The sequence below is a fragment of the Eulemur rufifrons genome, chromosome 9, assembly GCF_041146395.1.
Source record: "Eulemur rufifrons isolate Redbay chromosome 9, OSU_ERuf_1, whole genome shotgun sequence".
In the NCBI taxonomy this organism is placed as follows: domain Eukaryota; kingdom Metazoa; phylum Chordata; class Mammalia; order Primates; family Lemuridae; genus Eulemur; species Eulemur rufifrons.
This window is the reverse complement of record NC_090991.1, coordinates 33000830-33022009: the sequence shown is the minus strand read 5'-3', so window position 1 is coordinate 33022009 and position 21180 is coordinate 33000830. Positions and strand designations below refer to the sequence as shown.

General features: G+C 43.4%; 1 protein-coding gene across 1 annotated transcript; it reads right to left on the bottom strand.

Moving 5' to 3' along the window:
- Window positions 1-632: 632 nt before the first annotated feature.
- ANKRD40 (ankyrin repeat domain 40) lies at window positions 633-13150 on the bottom strand. The gene is made up of 5 exons (XM_069481174.1): window positions 12772-13150; window positions 7159-7307; window positions 6261-6746; window positions 3588-3769; window positions 633-2909 (listed from the first exon to the last, which is right to left on the bottom strand). Exons 1-5 carry the CDS (start codon window positions 12903-12905, stop codon window positions 2763-2765), a joined length of 1098 nt encoding a protein of 365 aa, XP_069337275.1. The 5' UTR covers window positions 12906-13150; the 3' UTR covers window positions 633-2762.
- Between the last annotated feature and the right edge of the window lie 8030 nt (window positions 13151-21180).

The window sequence follows — 21180 nt, the reverse complement described above, 5'->3', positions numbered from 1 at the left end:
CATGACGTCTGCTTTGTGAGGAGCTAGCTGGCCTGAACCAACAGAAAAGCAGATTCATTCAGCATTATTCTCAGCTAAAGATCTGAAGGTGTAAGGCTGTATTTCCTCTCCTGTCTTGGGAGTTTGCTACTGAGCTCACTGAGGCCCTGACAGGTGCTGACAGCCCAAAGGAGAGGCTCAGTTGTGTAAACAGGATAATCAAAAAATGTGGTTAATAGGGGATGACCTCCATCTTGCTGGCTCAACTACTCCAGGGAAATGAAGCCGACTGCTGTGAACAGGGAGGAAAGACACCACACGAAGTATCTGTCTCCTGGTGCCACTGACAGGGCATGAGCACTGCAGCAGCAGCGGGCTGGAGGAGGCGCAGGTGGAAAGCGGGCCCTTCTATTCTTTCTCCAGCGCATCTGGTCCCTGGGACTGTCCAACAATTTGAACACCCTGTGATTGTAAGTATGGTGCTGTTTACGAGGCCAAAATTAAGGAGTGTTGGCTTGTTTAGTTAATATTTAATATTAATAATACTTGTTATGTTTGAACAGTCACAATGCACAAAGAAAAATTTCTTTAGTGAATGTTTACACACAGTGTGAACACATGCTTTAAATATGCAGTGGAGGAGGAGGGGTGAATTCACAGTTAACAAAGCTAAAAAAAAATCCTTGTTATAAATTACACAAAGCATATAAAAATATTTCTCTGAATGCATAGATTAAGACTTTAAACTCACCTACCAGCAACTGTGCAGTCTTATCCCACTGCCACACCCAGGAGTCAGTTGACCACAGAGGATTTTATAAAGAAGAGAGACCAGCACAGGGCAGAGCCTCATCAGCCCCATCTCTCATCGGACACACCAAGGCCCTTGCTCACCTCTGTTTCTAAGCCCAGGAAGCCCTGGAGCTACTCCTCTGCAGGCCACCTCCCAGCCAGGGGCCTCAAAAATCTCTAATCTGGGTGGCTGAAAGAGTTGACCCCGGTAATTTGGACATGAATTAATATTGAGTTTATTTCCTCCAGGATAGAATCAGACTTAATTGTATCAGTAAATTGTAACTTTTTTCAAAGCAAAAGGAAAAAAAAGGTTACTACCGCTAGTTAAACTAGTTTCTGATTGGTTGAGACACGTGGGAGGTTTCTTCCTTAAAGCACTTGAGAGAAAGAGGGCAACAAGTAACCTTCACTCTGCTGTGCGGAACACTGCACAAGGCTGAGTCACCAGCAGAAATTGGTGAAATTCAAGTAAGTCACTAAACAGAGTGACTCCCTGAAGTTGGCCTTGAAAATCATCTCAGCCTCATTTCAGCATTTAGGCAGCAGCAGGAGGCCATCATCACAACATTCTCTTCCATTGACACCTGCACGTTCTCGCTCAATTGTAGTGTTCTAATAAAATTAAGTTAACACAGTTAGGAAGTTGAGTTTCTTTGGAAACTATAGGCACTATGGGGAAAAAGCTTCTTAAGACAGCAGGGATGCTCTGCAACAGCTGGCTTCAAACCCCTGCTCTCCCATTTGTCTAAGTGTGCTAGTTCTTATTTCTAAAGGTAAGGTGTTTGTTCCAAGAAGACGGTGGCTTTTCTTTTAACATTAATGACAATGAAGGAAAGAAAGGAAAAGAATCTTCGAATGCATTCTTTAAAAAAATTCTTATGCCATGCTCAAGAGTTTAATCGGGTGTTTTGTTTTTGTTTTTCAAAACAAAGTCTGGTAGACTCACAGGTGACTTTGTTAAGTAAATGGGTGGGGGGGGGGAATCCCTTAAGATCAAACAATTTGTTTACAAAAGCAACAGATTTCAGAGTTGTGTAAAAATCCTAAGAATTTCAAAATAACCTTTATCTTTGATACAAAAATAAAGATGCTAACTCCTTTAGCTCAGATTCCCACGATAACCTTTAAAATAGCAACAGATTCAGTCTTAAAAATTGCTTTTCATTTCTAGTGGAAAATGAAAGTGGAGAACATGGAACAGCAATGTTTGTGCTCTTCTCATACAATGCAATAGAACACATAGATGACAGGAATCGCTTCAGAGTAAAAAAAAAAAAAGCAGTTGCTCTTTTAGAAGGCATCAGAGAGCCCCCTAGTGACCATGAGGGGAGTTAATGCAGAGACGACTGTCCAGAGACAGAGAAGCCGTTATGAGTGCCTACAAAGGAAAACGTGGGGGAGGGGAAGCTCTTTTGGTTAACAGCGTATTTACAATTAGGTAACTGTATTCTTAAATACTTTTAACCTGAGTAACATTTATAAATATGTTATATGAAACCTCACAGTCACAAGTCACACTAAAATTCATTTGTTCGGTACCTGTGCTTTCCCCAGTCTTCCTCTCTAGTCAGTTCAGGACTTCGGGAGAGTTGTGAGCATGCAACACCAAGAAAAGCGCATCCCGGCCCTTCAGGTGCACTGTCAACAGGAGTGGCTAGAAATAGGCTCCGCTCTCTCTCAGATTCTGCTTAGACAACTCTCTTACATTCTGCACATAAAACACACTGGATATAGAACCTTCGGCTTCTGCCTCTCCAGACCACTTCTCAGCTGTTCAAAGCTTCAAGCAATAGGTTTATTGTGCACCAAGAGGCTTGGAAGAGTGGCACCGCTGCTTGGGGGGTCAGGGGCTTCCTACCTTGGCAGAACAACGTTAGTGTATACTACGCAGTGGCACCAGGGGCCCTCCCGGGCATCCAAGGAATTTAAATCAATGGCTTGTCCTTGGCCCAGAGGTGACACAAACTGTCTCAAAAGTCCCTGCTGCGTTAGTAAGTCAGTTTTGAAGCTCTCCTGTTATAGCAAGGCCTTTCAGTCAGTGTGGATGCAGCATTTCTGAACAGAAAATTATTTTCACTTATCATTAGAACCAGTTCCAGCTCTTGGAAATCTTGAAGTCGAGCAACATCTTTGTCCTAAAACAAAAATAGGTTAAATAGATTAAGAGGAGCCACTTGTCTCCATCTGTTTGGTATGCTATAGTGATACTAGTATCTTGGCTTATTTCAAAACCTAGAAAGAAAAAAAAATCCCTGTGACAGGCTGAGTCAGTGAAAGTGCAATTAAATCCCCAGGGGCATGAGCTGGGTGGAACGGTGGAAGCCCTTAAGCAGCTCAGCAGCTGCTACAGGACGAGCACACACCTTGAAGGCAGAGGCCACGTATGGATCACTTTTCCTGGGTGCCCTGAGATGCCAAAAGCCTGACGTTCAAGAACCCAGAGATGCTGGAAGGAGCACACATGTATGTATCTGTGTGGGTTTGCCCTGTATTTTAACTTGGTTCTTAACTTGTGAAATACAAGGCACGTCTAATACTGCACTAAGTTAATCCTTACAGATCACTATAGAAACAACCCAAAATAGGTATATATGAATGGTAATTCAGAAAATGCTCTCGGGTATCTTACAACTTTCAAAACTGCCAGTGTCTCCACAGACTCAGTAAAGCTTAATGATTACATTTGGAAAACTACTCTGCTCCTTTTCTATTCTCTGTTCATTTCTTCAACCATGACTCACATAACCAAGGAGGAAGCTAGGTATTTTCCAAATGCAAAAAGCAACCATTCGTGCTTAACAGACTTGTCTTACCTTTCTTAACAGAGTATTAGGTAACTTTCTGATTTTCTCCACTTGATCTGGATTAACGCCCAGCTCACAGCAACTCACTCTGAGCAATTCTTGGTAGGTGAGCTCCTGTCGGTCCAGTTCAATTTCAATGAAATCATTTTCTCGAAGAGATGGGTTCTGAATTCTCACCTTGAGTACCAGCTCTAGAAAAAAAGAAAGAGGAATGTTTGTGAATGGTTCTAGCATAGTACAGCCCATATAATTTAAGATCTTTTCCAGAAGATGGTTACACTTAATCATGCCTTGTGCCAAAGGGTTGTGCCACCTAATGAGAAAACCAAGCACAGTCATCGTGGTTTGCTTGGGCCCAATTTTGTCTCTGCTGAGGCAGTTTCCTATATTGTCTTCCCTGCATGTAAGCCTGTGGTTCACAGAGTAAAAGGGGAGCAGAGGCAACCATCCCAGTTGTGTAGAAGGATAATTTACTTCTGCCATGGGAGCTAAGGAGGCAAAGACTTAAGAATGAGGTTGGGTATCAAACTACACATCAGCAGGGCAAGGGAAAGAGGGTTGGAAAGAAGGCATGGCCAAGATATAGTACAAGAGTTACTCTGAAGAGATTTAATAATTACGGACCTAAAGGTATGTATGAAATATGAAACTCCTTACAATAAAGACAGTAAAAGAGCCAAAAGGCAAGCTAGTAAAAATATCTAAAGTATTGCTATGATTTGAATAAAGTACACCTTAATAAGGAAGGGGTCTTGGCTTATTATTCACGCACCTAGGATCTAATTGGTCTGCCTCTGTAGTCCGAGCCTGGCTGCCAGATGGCCCAAGCCAAGCACCCATGTACATTTGGCAGCTGTGCTTTGCTCCTTATGTATGAATCCCTCATAGCACCCATGGGGCACTGTTATCAGCACCTGTAGTAATCGGTCCTCAAAAAGGGGAGGTGAGGGAGTTACTTATAGGGAAAAAGAAAGGTTGGACTAGACTGTACCCTATGGTGTTCAACTGGAATTGGAAATATTGGGATGAACTTGTGGTTTTTAATATTCTTAAAAGATATGTGTGTGTGTGTATATATATACACACATACATACACACACATGTATATATGAATGTATACGTGTTTGTCTGTTTGCTTGTTTTTTTCTTTCTTTCTTTCTTTCTTTCTTTCCTGGCTCTGATCTCTGAATAGGCCTAAAAGAAATGACACACCTATAGCAATGAGGACATCTAGTGCCCACATCCTGGTTCCTAAGTACCATCCTCCAGCATAAAGAACCAGGGATCCTTAGAGAAATGGCTGATTCCAGGGTTAGGGCAGGGAACGTTACACTTTGAACCTGGGACATCTTGCTGCACCAGAAAGTAAGGAAGTACTCTGAAAATGATGGGGACATGTCCAAGGCACACAAAAACTAGTTTGAAGGGGCTCCCCCTGGCCAAATCTGGAATAATTTGAATATTTTAAAAAATGATAGTAATAGATTATAACCCACTGAATACAATAAGAATCCATGAGTTCATACTGGTAGAAATGAGGGAGAAGGGAAAGCCCTTCTTTTCTTTTCTTTTTTTTTTTTTATTTTTTTATTTTTTTTAAAATATATTTTTAGCTGTCCATATAATTTCTTTCTATTTTTTTTTTAGTAGAGATGGGGTCTCGCTCTTGCTCAGGCTGGTCTCGAACTCCTGAGCTTAAACGATCCGCCCACCTCGGCCTCCCAGAGTGCTAGGATTACAGGCGTGAGCCACCGCGCCCGGCCGGAAAGCCCTTCTTTACAGTGAAATACCAACTAACAAACAGAGAAAGAATGAAAGAAAATCCTATGCTACAAAAATAACTGGCCTGGACTCTCCAAAAATATCAAGATCAAAAATGATAAAGAAGGAGTTAAGGAGGGGCAGGGGGAAAAAAAAAGAAAGAGTTAAGAAATGTTCCAGATTAACGGAGACTAAAACGACATGATAACTAAACGCACTATGTGATCATGGGCAGGGGGCAGGGGTGGGCAGAGTAAAGGTAGCTACAAATAGCATTGTTGAGACAACTGACAAAATTTAAGTATGGACCATGGATTACAGAACAGTATTACATAGAGGTTACACTGCCTTTTTTTTTTTTGTGAGAAAGAGTCTCACTCTGTTGCCAGGGCTGGAGTGCCGTGGCGTCATCATAGCTCACTGCAACCTCAGACTCCTGGGCTTAAGCAATCCTCCCACCTCAGCTTCCCAAGTAGCTAAGACTACCAGCATGGCACAAGCCACCACATCCAGCTAATTTTCCTATTTTTTTGTATAAATGGGGTCTTACTATGTGGCTCAGGCTGATTTCAAACTCCTGGTCTCAAGCGATCCTCCCACCTCGGCCTCCCAAAGTGCTAGAATTACAGGCGTGAGCCACCGTGCCTGGCCAAGGTTATATTTCTTAAATTTGATCATTGTGCTTTAGTTATATAAGAGAATATCCTTGTTCTTAAGAAAGATACAATAGGAATGATACTTAAGCATATGAGGGTAAAAGAGCAAAAGATAAATAATCTGTGAATCTGAGTAAAGGGAGTTCCTTAAACTAGTCTTACAACTTTTCTGTAAGTTTGTAATTATACCCAGAATATATAAAGGAATCCCACCCTCTGGACACTGACTCCCTGTCGCAGAGGCTGTTTGCTGAGGAGCGGTTACCTTGCATATTAAACGGAAATGCTCCTGTGAAGAAAAATGGCTGGAATGCTGGCGCCGGTCCCGTATATGTCCCATTTTGAGGCTCCAGAGACACTGGTGGCTTGGACGGGACAGAAGAGAACAGAGAGCGGCTCTGACTCACTGGTGGCTGACAAACAGGGCCCGGTTTTGTGCTTTCTGGTGTTCGGAGTATGGCAGAGGGGGCAGACACATCACCATTCTGAACCAGTGCCAAAGAGGTGTGGTCCCGGGGAAAGGCCCCCAGCAGGGGAGGTTCTCCAGGGGGAAGCAATGGAGGCGAGCCATCTGCAGGGGGTGAGGCAGGAGGCGTGGAGGGGCCCCCGTTCTGCAGCTGGGCTGAATCCTGTGCTGTGGGGGTGTAGATAAACGGGAAGGCTGGGTTGGCCAAATAGTTGGGAATAAAGGGCAGTTCTGACTCCTTCTTCAGCTGGGGGAGGGTGTCATCGTCATCATCATCATCTTCCACTTAAAAAGAAGAAAACAGAACACTTACACAGCCCTTTAAAAATTACCAAGAAATCCTCTGGTCTACACACTGAGGTTTAAAAAAAAAAAATCAAGGAAAAAAGTATCTTTTGGAAGCTGGTGATAGTGACAAATATTTTGGTCAGTGTTTACTGTCTCTTCAGGTCAGAAAAAAATATTTCATTAGGTTTATAATTACCATTTTTAATCACTGTCTTAAATTTTACAAATAAAAAAAAATAAAACCTTACAATGCTGATCTCCCCAGAAACAACATGGAATTACTATCTTGGCATGGGAATTAGCTTTTAGAAATAGACTAGTTGTTTGACCAGCATCAAGAATGCAGCCAATAATACAAGTCTTAAATTAGTTTGGCCAAATCAAAAGTTTGCCCAAAACAAAGACTTACCTCCCATAATCTTCCTGATTTCTCTCCTCGATGTCAATTGGACTGGCATTTCTCCTTTTGTGGTAAGAATCTCTTTGTCAGCTCCTGATTTTAACAGGTAAGAGACCACCTGACCATGGTTGCGTTTACATGCCCAGTGTAAACAAGTCCTGTTCCAAAGAAAAGAAAATAAGAATTATTTAAAAAGAGGAGCGTGTTACTCTATCAGTATCACTCATCAGATACATTAGTCTCTTTACAATATATTTTTATATTGCCACATTCCTTTTCGGGGACTGTGGAAACTTGCTTCATATGCACCAAATGTCACCTGAAGATCAAATATTGTCAGGCCAATAACCATCTCCTATCTGCAGCTTGCTTTGCCACTTAAATTATTATTACTACAGCAGTTATTCCTGTCTGAATCTCAGTTGATCACTTTCTTTTCCTCTTTACTTTTCTTTCCTTCACACAGATACAATAGATTTCCAAATTTCCATTTTTAAAAAAGTTGGCTTTTTCTAGTTCTCTCTAGAAGGCTACAAACATCTCCTCATCTGCATAAATGTAAGGTACTGTACACATACTTTAATTCCTAAGGTACTTAAAAATCACACATCGACAACCAAAATTTTTTGAGAACAGAGTCTTCTAATGTATCAGACTCATTTAGGAAAACTAATGATTTAATACTGTACACACAGGAAGCAATTCTGTGCACTCTGAAGGGCTATTATTTTAATACTGCATAGAAATGTAATTAGCATGCCAGCAAAAACTCTATCTTAACAAAATTAAAGGATTCAGAGCTGCTAAATCCATCCCCAGGTGCCAAAGCTGAATGCATATCATGGAAGGAAAATACTTTTTTCCCCCTCTGTTTTGAAATGTCTCCCTTCACCAACTTTCTAATTGAACTGAGATAAATACCTTCAGAGCTTATAGCCAAATACAGATATGAAGAATAGAACATATGTTCAATAGTGAGGGGTTAGGTCACTAACCTAGGAAGTATAATTATCTGGCAGTTGACTTGGTTTCAGGAAAAAACTTGAGCACCTTAATATTAGTAACTTACAGGCAGTTAGCTTATCTGTCTGTCTGGGGGCAATACCATTGATGTTTCACAGTGACATTCTACATTATTATTCATTAGAATATCCAGGCCGGTGGCTCATGCCTGCAATCCTAAGCACCCTGGGAGGCTGAGGCGGGTGGATCGTTTGAGCTCAGGAGCTCTAGCCTGAACAACAGCGAGACCCCGTCTCTACTAAAAATAGAAAGAAATTAGCCAAACAACTAAAAAAAAAGAATTAGATTATCCAGGTGCCTTTAAAGTATACTCTCTATCAAAATGACTGCCAATTTGGGAAAAATAAGGGAAGGGTCTTGATATAGACTTCTAAATCATTAGCTCTGTGGAGATAAGGAAATGGGGCTAGTGCAGTGGCTCACGCCTATAATGCCTGTAACTCTAGGAGGCCAAGGCGGGAGGATCACTTGAGGCCAGGAGTTCGAGATCAATCTGAGCAAGACTGAAACTCTCTCTCTACAAAAAATTAAAAAATTAGCCAGGCATGGTGGTGCATGCCTATAGACCCAGCTGCTCAGGAGGCTGAGGCAGGAGGATCCTTTGAGCCCAGGAGTTTGAGGTTACAGCGAGCTCTGATGATGGTACTGCACTCTAGCCTGGAAGACAGAGCAAGACTGTCTCAAAAAAAAATAAATAAATAAAAAAATAAGGACACGTCTGCTTGGCATATATAGGTGCTTAATTAATATTTGCTGAACAAGTGAACCAAGGATAAGGTAGACATTGCTTAGAGTAGTAGGATCCAATATATTGTTGATTCTGGGCCAACTGCAGCCTCGAGTGAGTTTGTGTGTGATTGTCTGTGGCGCAGGCTTGAAACGTGAACAATTAAAATGATAAGTGAGTCCTCAAAAATGAATGGAGCATGATGAGAAAAATATGCTCCCTTTGGAAATAAAATGCTCACTTGCTAGTAGTAAATCACTTTTTCATGGCAAGCTTGAGATTGAAGGAGGTAATTTACTGCCAGTGGGTCTGAGAGACTCTGAGACAAATCAACTAGCTAAAACATCACCATGTAAAGTGGGGTTAAGTCAACACAGGATGCCCTCAAAAGCCCTGTGCCCTCAGTGATCATCGTTTACAGCCCAGAGTTGTGTGACTCTGGGCAGCCGTAACTCAGAGCCATCGCAGCCAGGCAATATTTTCAACTTCTTCATGAGCCATTTATACTTGTTCCTTAAAACCAAGGGATATGCATGACACTTGAATTACAATTGATGTGGGAACTCTATCTTTGAACTTCAACTCTAAGCTGTAGATTTGCAGTCAGAATATCCTATTAGTGCTGGGAACTATTTCAGACCAGAGGCACTGGACATCATTCATCAACCTGGCATCATTCATCAGCGCTGAAATTGTGGTTACTGAGCAACCAAGAATTGAAAGCAGTCACCATGCTGTTTTCCTCTGCTAGAGAGTAAGTTTTCTTAGGGTAACATTATATTCCATTGCCCAGCACATTGCTTCACAATAAGAAAATATTAACAATAGTTAACACGGATATAATGTTTTACCTGTTGGACATTGTTCTAAAGGCTTTACGTATATGATCTTTATTTAATCCTCAAAGCAAACCCATGAGGGCCAGGCATCGTGGCTTGCACCTATAAGCTTAGCACTATGGGAGGCTAGGAGTTTGAGACCAGCCTGGGCAACACAGCAAGATTCCATCTCTACGTTAAAAGAAAACCCACAAGGTAAATTCTACTGCCAAGATTCTCCCCATCTTACAGAAGAAGAAAACAGAGGCATCTGTGCCTCTGTTCTACAGAGCAGGTTCAAAAAAAGCTGTTTACATTATGCTTTCATCTCATTATATGCTCACATCACTCTTCTGAAGTGGAAATGAAGCAAATAAATAAGCAAAGCATGCAGTATGCTAGGTAATAAGTGTTACAGGGATGATAGAGCAGGGGAAGCGATTAGGGGATGCCGGCGATTGAGGAGGGCACTGTGCAATTTTAAATTTAGGGCCAAGGAATGGCCTCCCCAAGGAGACATCTAAACTAAGATCTGAAGGAGGTGAGGGAGCAAACCATGTGGTTTCCAGGGGAAAGCATGTGAGACAGAGTGAAGACAAAACACAAGGGTCTTGAATCCGGACTGTGCCCGGTACTCTAGGAACAGCAAGGAGGCCGGGGGAAAGAAGGGAACAAAGAGGCAAAGCCCAAGATATAAGGTACAGAAGTGAGGAGGGAGGGTGGGAGGACAGGGAGTAGAAATGGCAGACTTTTACTCAGTGAGATGGGAGCTATTAGAGGGTTTAGAGCAGAGTGAATATAAGGTTACCCTAAAAAAACTTACTCTCTAGCACAGACAAGCAGAATGGTGACTGACTGACTTATAAATAAGGATCCCTCTGGCCACTGTGTTGAGAAAAGACTATAGGGTATAAGCATATTCTGTGCTTATGCAAGGAGACTAGTTAGGAGGCTACTGCAATAGTCCAGGTGAGAGAACCGATCGTGGCTTTGTGCCAGAGGTGCAGTGGTCAGGCTAGTGAGAAGTAATCAGGTTCTGACTATGTCTGAAGGTGCACCTGGCAGAACGGGCTGAATGACTGGATGTGGGGTGTGAGGGGAACACAGGAGGCATGGAGGGCACCAAGGATTCTGGCCTGAGCCCCTGGAGGCTGAGATGAGAAGCAGGCTTGGGGCAATAGTGGGATAAGGGAATTCTAGGAATTCAATCTTGGACATACTGAGTTTGAGGTGCCTGTTAGAAATCTTCCCCAATGAAGTCTGTGAGAAGCCTCTTCAGGTTACTTCAGATTCACTTTGCATTTACTAAACACCTACTACGTGGCAGGCATTGCGTTTAGGAGGGTCAGATGGAGTCTGATGCCAGGTTCACTTTCTATTTTTTTGAGACAGAGTCTCGCCCTGTCGCCCAGGCTAGAGTGCAGTGGCATCAGCCTAGCTCACAGCAACTTCAAACCTGGGCTTAAGTGATCTTCCTGCCTCAGGCTCCTGAGTAGCTGGGACTACAGGCGCGTGCCACCATACCCAGGTTCGCTTTCTAGCTCTACTAGTTACTGTAAATTCCATGACCTAGCGAAGGAGTGCTATGCAAATTGGGGAAATTATTTAGTCTTTCTGGGCCTCAGTTTCTTCATCTGTAAATGGAAAGAATAACAATAGCTATGTCCCCAAGAAGTTGTGAATGAGCTATTAGTAACATATGTAAAGTCCTTGGTATCACATCTGTGCTACAGAGCAAGCTGAATGAATATTAGCTATTTATATTATGCCTCATCTCATTAAATGCTCACAACACTCGTCTGGAATAGGCAGAAAATGAAGCAACTAGGGTGAGGTTGCATAGCGAGGCAGGAACAGAGAAAAACCTGCAGGAAAGACCAGGCTCGTTCTTCTACACAACACTGCCTCCCAGTGCCAAAACGGTAATTCACAACTTTGAACCACAGAGCAATGCTCAGGAAAGGTACATACACAACAGCAAGTTTGCAAACTTTTAAACAAAACAAAACAAAAAGGTAGTATCCATTGTTTCTTGGCTTTCTGGATAGCTATCCCGGCTGTTTTCTTTGGGGAAAGGAGGTAGACAGATTTTTGAGGCAGTCAGGAAATCTTGGTTCTGGTCCTATCGTATTCATAATTGTGTGGCTTAGGGCAAGTCATTCTCTGGGGGTTGAAGTTATCTCTACTGTCACTTTCAGTTCCAAAAGGTAGGATTCCACCTTAAAAAAAAAAATAAAACATTTGCAAACTCGCTTTAACTCTAAACTAGCAAAATAGGCTGGCTAAGCACTACCTGGATCAAATAAAATTTTAAATTTTAAATGCAAAAAGGGTAGCATAATAGCACATTCAGTAACTTAAAACTAAAGATTTGACCACTAGCAACATCTTAAAATGAGACTGCTCATTTCATTGAGAAGGACTCGGTCTGCAGGCAGACATCTAAAGCCTTGGAAGAAATTCAATATCTGAAATTGTAGTATGAAAACAAAGCAAAACACTCTATAGGATAAACAAATGAGTCTCCCCTCAACAGGCAATTGTAGGCAGCAGCAAATCACTGTTGCAGTGAGACAACAGAGCAGCCGAATAGCGATGTAAATGGTTTTGTTTTGTTTTGTTTTCTTAGTCTTGGCTAAAGAAATCGTGCCAGTTAATAAGATTCATATTTGCTCAGTTGCTTATGCTTTTACAGAATAATTCAACACTTGAACGGGGTCGTGTGCTCCAGCGCATAGTCGCTGAGAATCACAGCCTCCGGCACCGTTTTGGCCAAGTTAGCCTGGGGACGCGGGGGACCGCGGGGGCGCCAGGGTCCCAGAGGGCGCTGCCCGGGTGGACCACGTGGGCCGAAATTTGGGCAGGACGTGCTCCTGACTGCACGAGGCAGGGGGGCCTGGGCTGGCCTCAAGAGGGCACACCCTCGGAGGCGCGAGACGGCAGGCCTCGCCTTAGCCCTGCGTCCAGGGGCAGGGCAGGGTCCAGGTCGCGGCCGGCTGCCCCACGCCTCGGGCCGGCTGCCCTGACCCTAGGCCTCCCCCGCTCCCCACTTACCAGCCGTTGACCTCATTTTGGGAGTTCACATCCACCCCGCTCTCCACCAGTTTCTGCACCTCCCGAATGTCCCCCAAGGCCGCGGCCTCCCGCAGCCTCTCCTGCTGCTCCTTCTGCTCTAGGAGGGCGCTCATCTTGCCCTCGGCCCCAGGCCCCCGCCCGGGCCCGCCTGCCCCGCCCTGCCCGGGGCCTGTCAGCGCCTCCGCCGCCGCCGCGGCCCGCTCCCGGCCATGGGGAGGGAGCTTGGAGCTCGCCCGCCCTGCTCGCGCCGCCGCCCGCGCCCGTCCCGGGACTTCTGCTCCCTCCCGCGGGCCGCCCGCGGCTCCCCTGCTGCTCCCGGCCCGCAGGCCCAGGCCTCCTCCCCGGCCGCACTTCCCGAAGGCCGGCTCCGGGGGACCCTATTCAGTGTGACAACCCTGACCCAGATATTTTCCGTTCCGACCCACGGCTCCAGCGCCGGGCCGGCTGTTTATGTAACTACTGCACATTATTATCTGCCATGATTCATTGACTATTTTTAGGCCTCCCCACCCCACAGTTTCAAGGGAGGAGGACAGACACATGAAAAGAGAAAAAAGCATATTTGTGAGCCAGAAAAACCTTATCCTCTGGTGCAGACTGTTTACCAGGCATCAAAAATAATTGGTAGGTTCTTTTCTGTTGGGTTTTGTGTTTTTGTTTTCGCCTTTTTTTTTTTTTCTTCCCAGTTCGGTTGGCTCATTTTCCTTATCTGAGCCAATTTTTGCCCAGCAGGATGGGGGAATGGGCTGAAAACGATCCTACTATAATACGCCCATTATTGTGGAGATAGATTACACTGTTCTTTCTTCTTTTTGACAGTGCTTGGGACAATTCAGTTAGAATATTTATTTCAATTGTTGTTTTGCATCTCATCTTAGACAGGGATTTCTTCTAACTTGGCTTTCAGGAAAAATATTTATACTGTGCTTCCAGTTTATAAACTGTAATTACTGTCTATAAATCATAAGTAATTACTCTTCATGTAGGCCATGTAAGGAAATAAGAAAGAAAGGAAGAACACCAAAAGTGGCTTTGGAGGTCTCCTGGTCCTGATCCCAGGTGCCTGGGGAAGAGCTCTGGTGTGCACGTAAACATCATTTTGCCTGACTTCTTGCCTAATCTATCCAAGGAGTCTCAGAGCCTGGGTGGCATTGTTTTTATGCCTAGTGGGAAAAAGAGAAAATATTGTTTTGCTGAGCCCAGGTGCCTGGAAGAGATCCTCCCATGTGGCACAGGCTAGAACTTTGCAGATGGGGTCAGGAGGATTAAGGAAATAGCCCTGGGGAGGAAGGGAGGAAGGCCTGAACAAAGAGAGCAGATGAAATAGAAAGGGATAAATTTAGGCATGGAGTTTTCATTTCCGTCTCTTGGGGCTGCCAGGATCCTCACAGCAAGCGTTTTTCTGGTTACTGTTTAAGAAAAACCAATGCCTGTTTGTTTATTATGATACAGTAATTCACACAGTACACAGTGCACACCAGGTGGTGCTGAATATAAACTGACTACACACTTAAATTGACCCCCACGGCAAATTGATACTCTGTTTCAGTTTACAGTTTTATTTGTTCCCCCAATTTAAATTTTAATTCTCAGATCCAGCGTGATACTCCATCTGAAGCTGACATACGTGGCCCTGGAGTTGGGCCCTTTAACACATTCAAGTGACATGGGAGTAGGTAGTGGCCTCTTTAAAAAAAAAAAAGCAGTTTAAAATATTGTTAATGACTGCACTCCAAAGTCTACGAGTTCTCATTATAAGAGTTATTTGTCAAATGTCCCTTCCTTAAGGGGATTAAAGCATGTACCCTATAACTGTTGAATCAGTGAATATTAATATCTTCTTAAACTCAACTTCTGTTTTTGTCTGATTGCAGTCTTCTGTTTGTTATCCTCAGATAAAAACCAAAAACCTCCTCCACCAACAAAACCTCTGATCTTGGATACAACTGAATGTAACCTGGTGGCTATTCTATTACTACTTTCACTTATTTGTACTTTGTCTTGTCTCCAGGGAATTACCTAACTCACTGGGTGTATTAAGCATGCACTGTTTGCCAGGCTCTGTTCTAGTCACTGAGGATTCTACTGCCAACAAATGACTCCCTGACTTCCAAGAGCACACAGTCTAGCAGGGCAGACAAGGCAAACAATAAAATGTGCTACGAGTTACAATAGAAGTGACATGGCATGTGGCATAACAGTTGTAGGCATGGAGATAGAAGCCACTGCCTGGGTTTGTATGCCAGCTTTGCCACTCACATAATCTTGGATGAGTTACTAAACCTTTCTGTGCTTCAAATTCTGCATCTGTGAAATAAGGACATTAATAGCACCTGCTCTGCAGGATTGTTTTATGGGTTGAATAAATGAATATGTGTAAAGAAAGCCTGGTTAAGTCAGGAGAGAGCCCTTGATCAAATGGGAGGGCAGTGGTGGTCAGGATACAAGGATAACACCCAGAGTTCTGGGTGATTAGCTAGGGGTGCCATTTAATGAGCTTGGGACAAAGAATGGATAGAGGGCTTGAGGTTCAGTCATAAATTCATTTTTGAACTGTTAAATGAGCTTTCTGAGGACCTTTAATGACTACTATTCTCTGCTGTCTACTACTATCAACTCATTGCCAGGCACTAAGGTAAGTGCTATACATGAATTAATTATTTCATTTAATCCTGACAATAACCCTGGGAGTTAGGACCATCATTATTGCCTGAGGTAATTAACTTGTCCAATGCCCTGCTGCTTAGTGATAGAGCAAAGCTTTGAACTCAAGTTCAACTCCAGACCCTGTGTTTTCTTTTCTGATTTTCACTTAAGTGGAGATGTCTAGTAAATGGTTGTGTGCGTGCATATTGTGTTTAGGAAGGAGGTCTGGGCTGGGGATTTGTATCTGGCAGTCATCAGCAAAAGGTGCTAGCTGAAGTCATGGGAACAGAAGAGATAGCCCCAAGAGAGTCTGTGCCTGCTAAGAAAAGACAACCAAAGGCAGAACGCTGAAGAAGACAGATGGTTCCCAACTTCCAATGGTCTGATTTAGGATTTTTTGACTTTACAGTGGTGCAAAAAACAAAACACTTTAAAAAAAAAAACTATACTTCAAGTACCCATACAACCATTCTGGTTTTCACTTTCAGCACTGTATTCAATAAATTACATGGATATTCAGCTTCAGCACTTTATTGTAGAATAGGCTTTGTGTTGGATGGTTTTCTACAAGCATAGGCTAATGTAAGTGTTCTGAGCACATTTAAGGTAGGCTAGGCTAAGCTATGATATTCGGTAGATTAGCTGTAGTAAATGCATTTTCGACTTACAATATTTTCCACTTACAATGGGTTTTATAGGGATGTAATTCCTTCCTATGTTGAGGAGCATCTATACTCAACATTTTAGTGATGGACAGAAGAGGAGAAATCCTCAAATCAGAATGAAGAAAAGTAGCTGGAATAGTAGGAGGAAAAGCAAAGCAGTGGAAGGGGTTGGAGACGGGGAGTGGTCCACAGGTCAAGTGCTGCAGAAAGGGCAAGAGAGAAAGGACTGAGTGATGGAGATGGAGACCAGATTGTCTTAATCCACTCGAGCTGCTTTAACAAAATACTATAAACCAGGTGGCTTAGAAACAACAGAAATTTCTCTCTCACGCTTCTGGAGGCTGAAAGTCCAAGATCAGGGGGCCAGCATGGTTGGGTTGTGATGAGAGCCCTCTTTGGGATTGCAGACAGCTGACTTCTCGCTGTGTCCAAAGATGCCATGGTGAAGGGGCAAAGGAGCTCTCTTGGGCCTCTTTTAGGAATGACACTAATCCCATTGCTGAGGACTCTGTCCTCATGACCTAATCACATCCCCAAAGTCCCACCTCCTAATACCATCACCTTTGGGGTTAGGGTTTCAACATAAGAATTTTGAGGAGACATAAGCATTCAGACTATAGCATAGACTATAATGGGGTTCAGAGTGAACAGGAGCTACCTCCTACATGTTATATACAGTGCTAGAATCCGGGAATACAATGATGAATAAGACAGGGCACCTGATCTCAAAAACTTTTATTCTAAAGGAAAAGATTAATGTTTGAAACGTTGCGTGGCAAATCCCCAAATATGCAAGGATGCTTAAGGCAAGATGGTGGCACAAAGAAGAGGGTGATCAGTTGTGTGTGGCAGGCAGAGGACAAGAGACCAGATCAGCTTCATGGAGCTGCTGAAACTTGGGCTGTGTGCTGAAAGATGGGTAGCAGGTACTGGGTGCTGGGCTAGGGGAAGAGCATTCCATGCCTAAGTTTCCAAGCAACGTAGATGTGTAATGTAGGAAGCAAGGTCTTTAGAGTGTGGGGAGTAGTAGCAGATGCAGTCAGAGAAGCAGGTCAGATCATAGGTCACCTGGTGGTGCTGGAACTTTAGAGTGGATCTATTCAACTTAGGGCATAGGAAAAAAAAGAAAAGAAACTTAGAGTGGAGATGATGGGGAGCCATTGGAGGGTTTTGAGCGGGGAAGAGATGCAACCAGATTTACATATAGAAAGATAACTAGCCAGGTGCAGTGAGTCAGTAATCCTACTGATTCCAGAGGCTGAAGTGGCACAGTGGCTTGAGGCCAGGAGTTTGAGACCAGCCTGGGCAACGTAGCAAGACCCTGTCAAAATAAAAGAAGAAGAAAGAAAGATGACTGAGGCAACAAGATAGATGGAGGATGGAGTCATGGGGGTCACACTGGAGGCTGGGAAGCAGTTAGCAGACCTATAGTGATCGTGGTTTCCTTTCTATATTAGTTTGCTAGGGTTGCTATAACAAAATACCACTGACTGGATAGCTTAAACAAGACAGTTTCATTTTCTCACAGTTCTAGGGGCTAGAAGTCCAAGATCTGGGTGCCGGCAGGTTTGGTTTCTCCTGAGGCCTTTGTCCTTGGCTTGCAGATGGCCACCTTATCACTGTGGCCTCACATGGCCTTTCCTCTGTGCAAGCACATCCCTGGTGTCTTGTGTGTCCAAATCTGATTTCAGCCTACCCTAATGGCCTCATTTGAACTTATCACCTCTTCAAAGGCACTTCTCCAAATATAGTCACATTCTGAGGTTCTGGGGGTTAGGGCATCAACATATGAATTTGGGGGTAAGGGGGACACAATTCAGCCCATACCATTTTGTATTCATAACAGATATGGATGAAATGGGGTATGGAGACCACTGGGCTGATAAGATCAAGGTATTTCACATCCCACCATTAGGAAACAACCAACTCATATAATCCATCAAAATTATCTGCAAACTAGGCATTGTGATCTGTTAATAAAGACTACTTTTACCTCTGGATCCTGTGGCCTAGCAGAGAGTTTGATAAAGATGACATTGGAGATGGTTGAATTAATGAAGGATGAAAGGAGTTTGTTATCTGCAGTGGTAACACATGCTGAACTGTGTGGTTGCCCTTAGACTCTAGGAAGAGGAGATCCATAGTGAAAAATATGTCTGGTGTGTGACTGGATCAGGAGCTCTCACCTCTGTGATGCAAAGGCATTTAGTATTTTCATTTTAAGACCAAATTGTAGTTATTATTACATTTTTGTCTCCCATAGTTTAGGAGCTCTCTAAGAACCAGGTTTTATACATCTATCTTTGCATTCCCAGACAGTAACCCAGGTCCTGGCATAGAGCATGTACACCATTATAGTTTGTGGAATGAACAAGATAATTAGATTTAAAATTTTTAGTGGGCTGAAGAACTTTGCAATCAGGTTATATATGTCCTGTTTGTTTGTGGTTCATGATTTATACTTTTCTTTTTTTGAGACAGGATCTCTCTCTGTTTCCCAGGCTAGAGTGCAGTAGTGTCATCGTAGATCACTGTAACCTCAAATTCCTGGCCTCAAGCCATCTTCCTGCCTCAGCTTCCCTAGTAGCTGCAACTACAGGGATGTGCCACCACACCCAGCTAATTAAAAAAAAAATTTTTTTTTTGTAGAGATAAGTTCTCCCTATGTCACTCAGGCTGGCCTTGAAACTCCTGGCCTGAAGTGATCCTCCCACCTCAGCCTCCCAAAGTGCTAGGATTACAGGCGTGAGCCACCATGCTTGGCTTTTTTCCTTTTTGGTGGTAGTGGCAGTGGGGAATCTTTAATAAGTGCTTTATTGAGAAAATAGTAGCCAACAGTGAGAACCTCCCTCAGTAAGAGTTACTGCTAAATCTACAAATTGATTTGTATCTTTTTCTCCTTTCTTGTTTCAGTGGAGAAAGGTCCTTTGTCGTAGGCTCCTGGAGACTATGCCCTCCCATTCTCAAGAACTTAAAAGCTTTAGCCATCTCCTTCTTTTACCCTCCACCTCTCCATTGGATTCTTCCCAATGTTAAACATACTCCAATTTCCTATCTTAAAAAAGCCTCCCATATCTCATACTTTCTTTCAGTTTTCACTCTATTTTTCTGCTTTCCTTCTTAAAAAAGAGCTGTCCAACCACCATCTTACTTCCTCATGTCCCCTTCACTCTTCAAACTCACTCCAGTCTGACTTCCAACTGCGGGACCCGATGAATACTTTCCAGTCCTCTCCTGCTAGACCTGCAGCGGTTTTCTACAATATTGATTACTTTCAGCTTCTTGAAACATTTTCTCTTTTTTTTGCCTTCCTTGATTTTAACCTCTTCTGATTTTCCTTTAAACTCTGTGGCTTCTCCTTCACAGTATCCTTTGCTGGTTCCTTCTCTACCCGTCTAAAACAGCATCTCTCGAGTGTTTGACAATCTCAGGCCATTTAACGAGCATCCTGCATACCCGGGATCACCAGTTTTAGGTATATTTAAAATAATGATGAACATTGTTTCCTATAATGAGATGACCTTGGTATATGTTACTTTCTCTTGTGAATTCTTTTTTGTCCACTGTGCTTGGCTACATCTTTATCATCTTTTAGGTCTTAAGTGATTTCCACAGAAATGCCTCTGTTACTCTTTGACAGCACCCTGTTCTTTTCCCCTCATTATCATAATAGCTAATGATTAAATGAACTTAAAATGTGTTGGCAGCAACTCAAAGGCTGAGGCAGAAGGATCACTTGAGCCCAGGAGTTCTAGGCTACAGTGAGCTATGATCATGCCACTGTGCTTGAGCAGGGTGACAGAGCGAGACCCTGTCTCTAAAAGAACAAAACAAAACACTGTATTGGGCCTAGTTGTATCGATATGTAGTGCCTTACATTGTATCAAGTCATCCAACCTTCATTTAATCTTCACAATAATGCCATGTATGTATTGGGGAGGGCTATTATAAGCCTCATTTTACAGAGGAGGAAACAAAGGCACAACCCAGGGAATCTGGCTTTAGAGTCCATACCCTTAAGTGTGTTAGAGTACCATCCCAATTTATGTTGATATATTTGTGTCTTTATTATTATTTTAAATTTTGATTCCTTTCAATATTCTTTTTCTTTTTTCGAGACAGACTCTCGCTCTGTCACCTGGGCTGGAGTGCCATGGCATCAGCCTAGCTCACAGCAACCTCAAACTCCTGGGCTCAAGCGATCCTCCTGCCTCAGCCTACCAAGTAGCTGGGAACACAGGTGCAGGCCACAATGCCTGGCTAATTTTTTCTATTTTTAGTAGAGACAGGGTCTAGCTCTTGCCCGGGCTGGTCTGGAACTCCTGACCTCAATCAATCCTTCCGCCTAGGATTACATGTGTGAGCCACGACGCCTGGCCTGTTATTATTTTACAGACAGGGTCTTGCTCTGTTGCCCTGGCTAGAGTGCAGTAGCATCATCATAGCTCACTGCAGCCTCCAAGTTCTGGACTCAAGCAATCCTCCTGTCTCAGCCTCCCAAGTAGCTGGGACTACAGGCTCACACCACTATTGGCTACTTTTTTTTTAAGTATTTTTTGTATGTGGAGGGTCTCACTTTGCTGCCTAGGCTGGCCTCAAACTCCTGGCCTCAAGCAATCCTCCCACTTTGGCCTTCTAAAGTGTGCATCTGACCTTAGTTGTGGCTTTATTTCTTTGATGATTGTCTCTCTCACCAATGCACAGGTCTTTGGGAGCAAGGACTGTGTGTGAAAGGTTCTGAGCTTAGCTTCAAGTGGCACATGGTAAGTACTAAGCTATTTGCTGAACAAATGAATCAATAATTTTTAAAAATTCCACAGGCATCATGTGTAGGACAGAATCCTCATACTCCTTTTAGCAACCGCCTTGTCATTTCCTGCCTTGATTTCCCACCCTGTGCATCAGGAGAATCTGGGTGGGAGGACAAAGCCAGGTAGAAGAGGCGGCGAGCGCACTGGGAAAATGGAGTCAGAACACGGAATCTTCAGTTTCCCCCACTGCAAGATGGCACCGTGCACACCTCGCGGACTTCGGGAGACTGCTTTTTTATCCATTTTAGAGCCGTGTCCAAGCTTCA

Coding starts and splice junctions, on each gene's coding strand:
- ANKRD40 (XM_069481174.1), bottom strand. CDS start 12,905: ATGAGCGCCCTCCTAGAGCAGAAGGAGCAGCAGGAGAGGCTGCGGGAG. Junction 6,747..7,158: donor AATCAGGAAGATTATGGGAG/GTAAGTCTTTGT, acceptor CTTCTTTTTAAG/TGGAAGATGATGATGATGAC. Junction 3,770..6,260: donor ATTTCCGTTTAATATGCAAG/GTAACCGCTCCT, acceptor CTTTTTTTCTAG/AGCTGGTACTCAAGGTGAGA.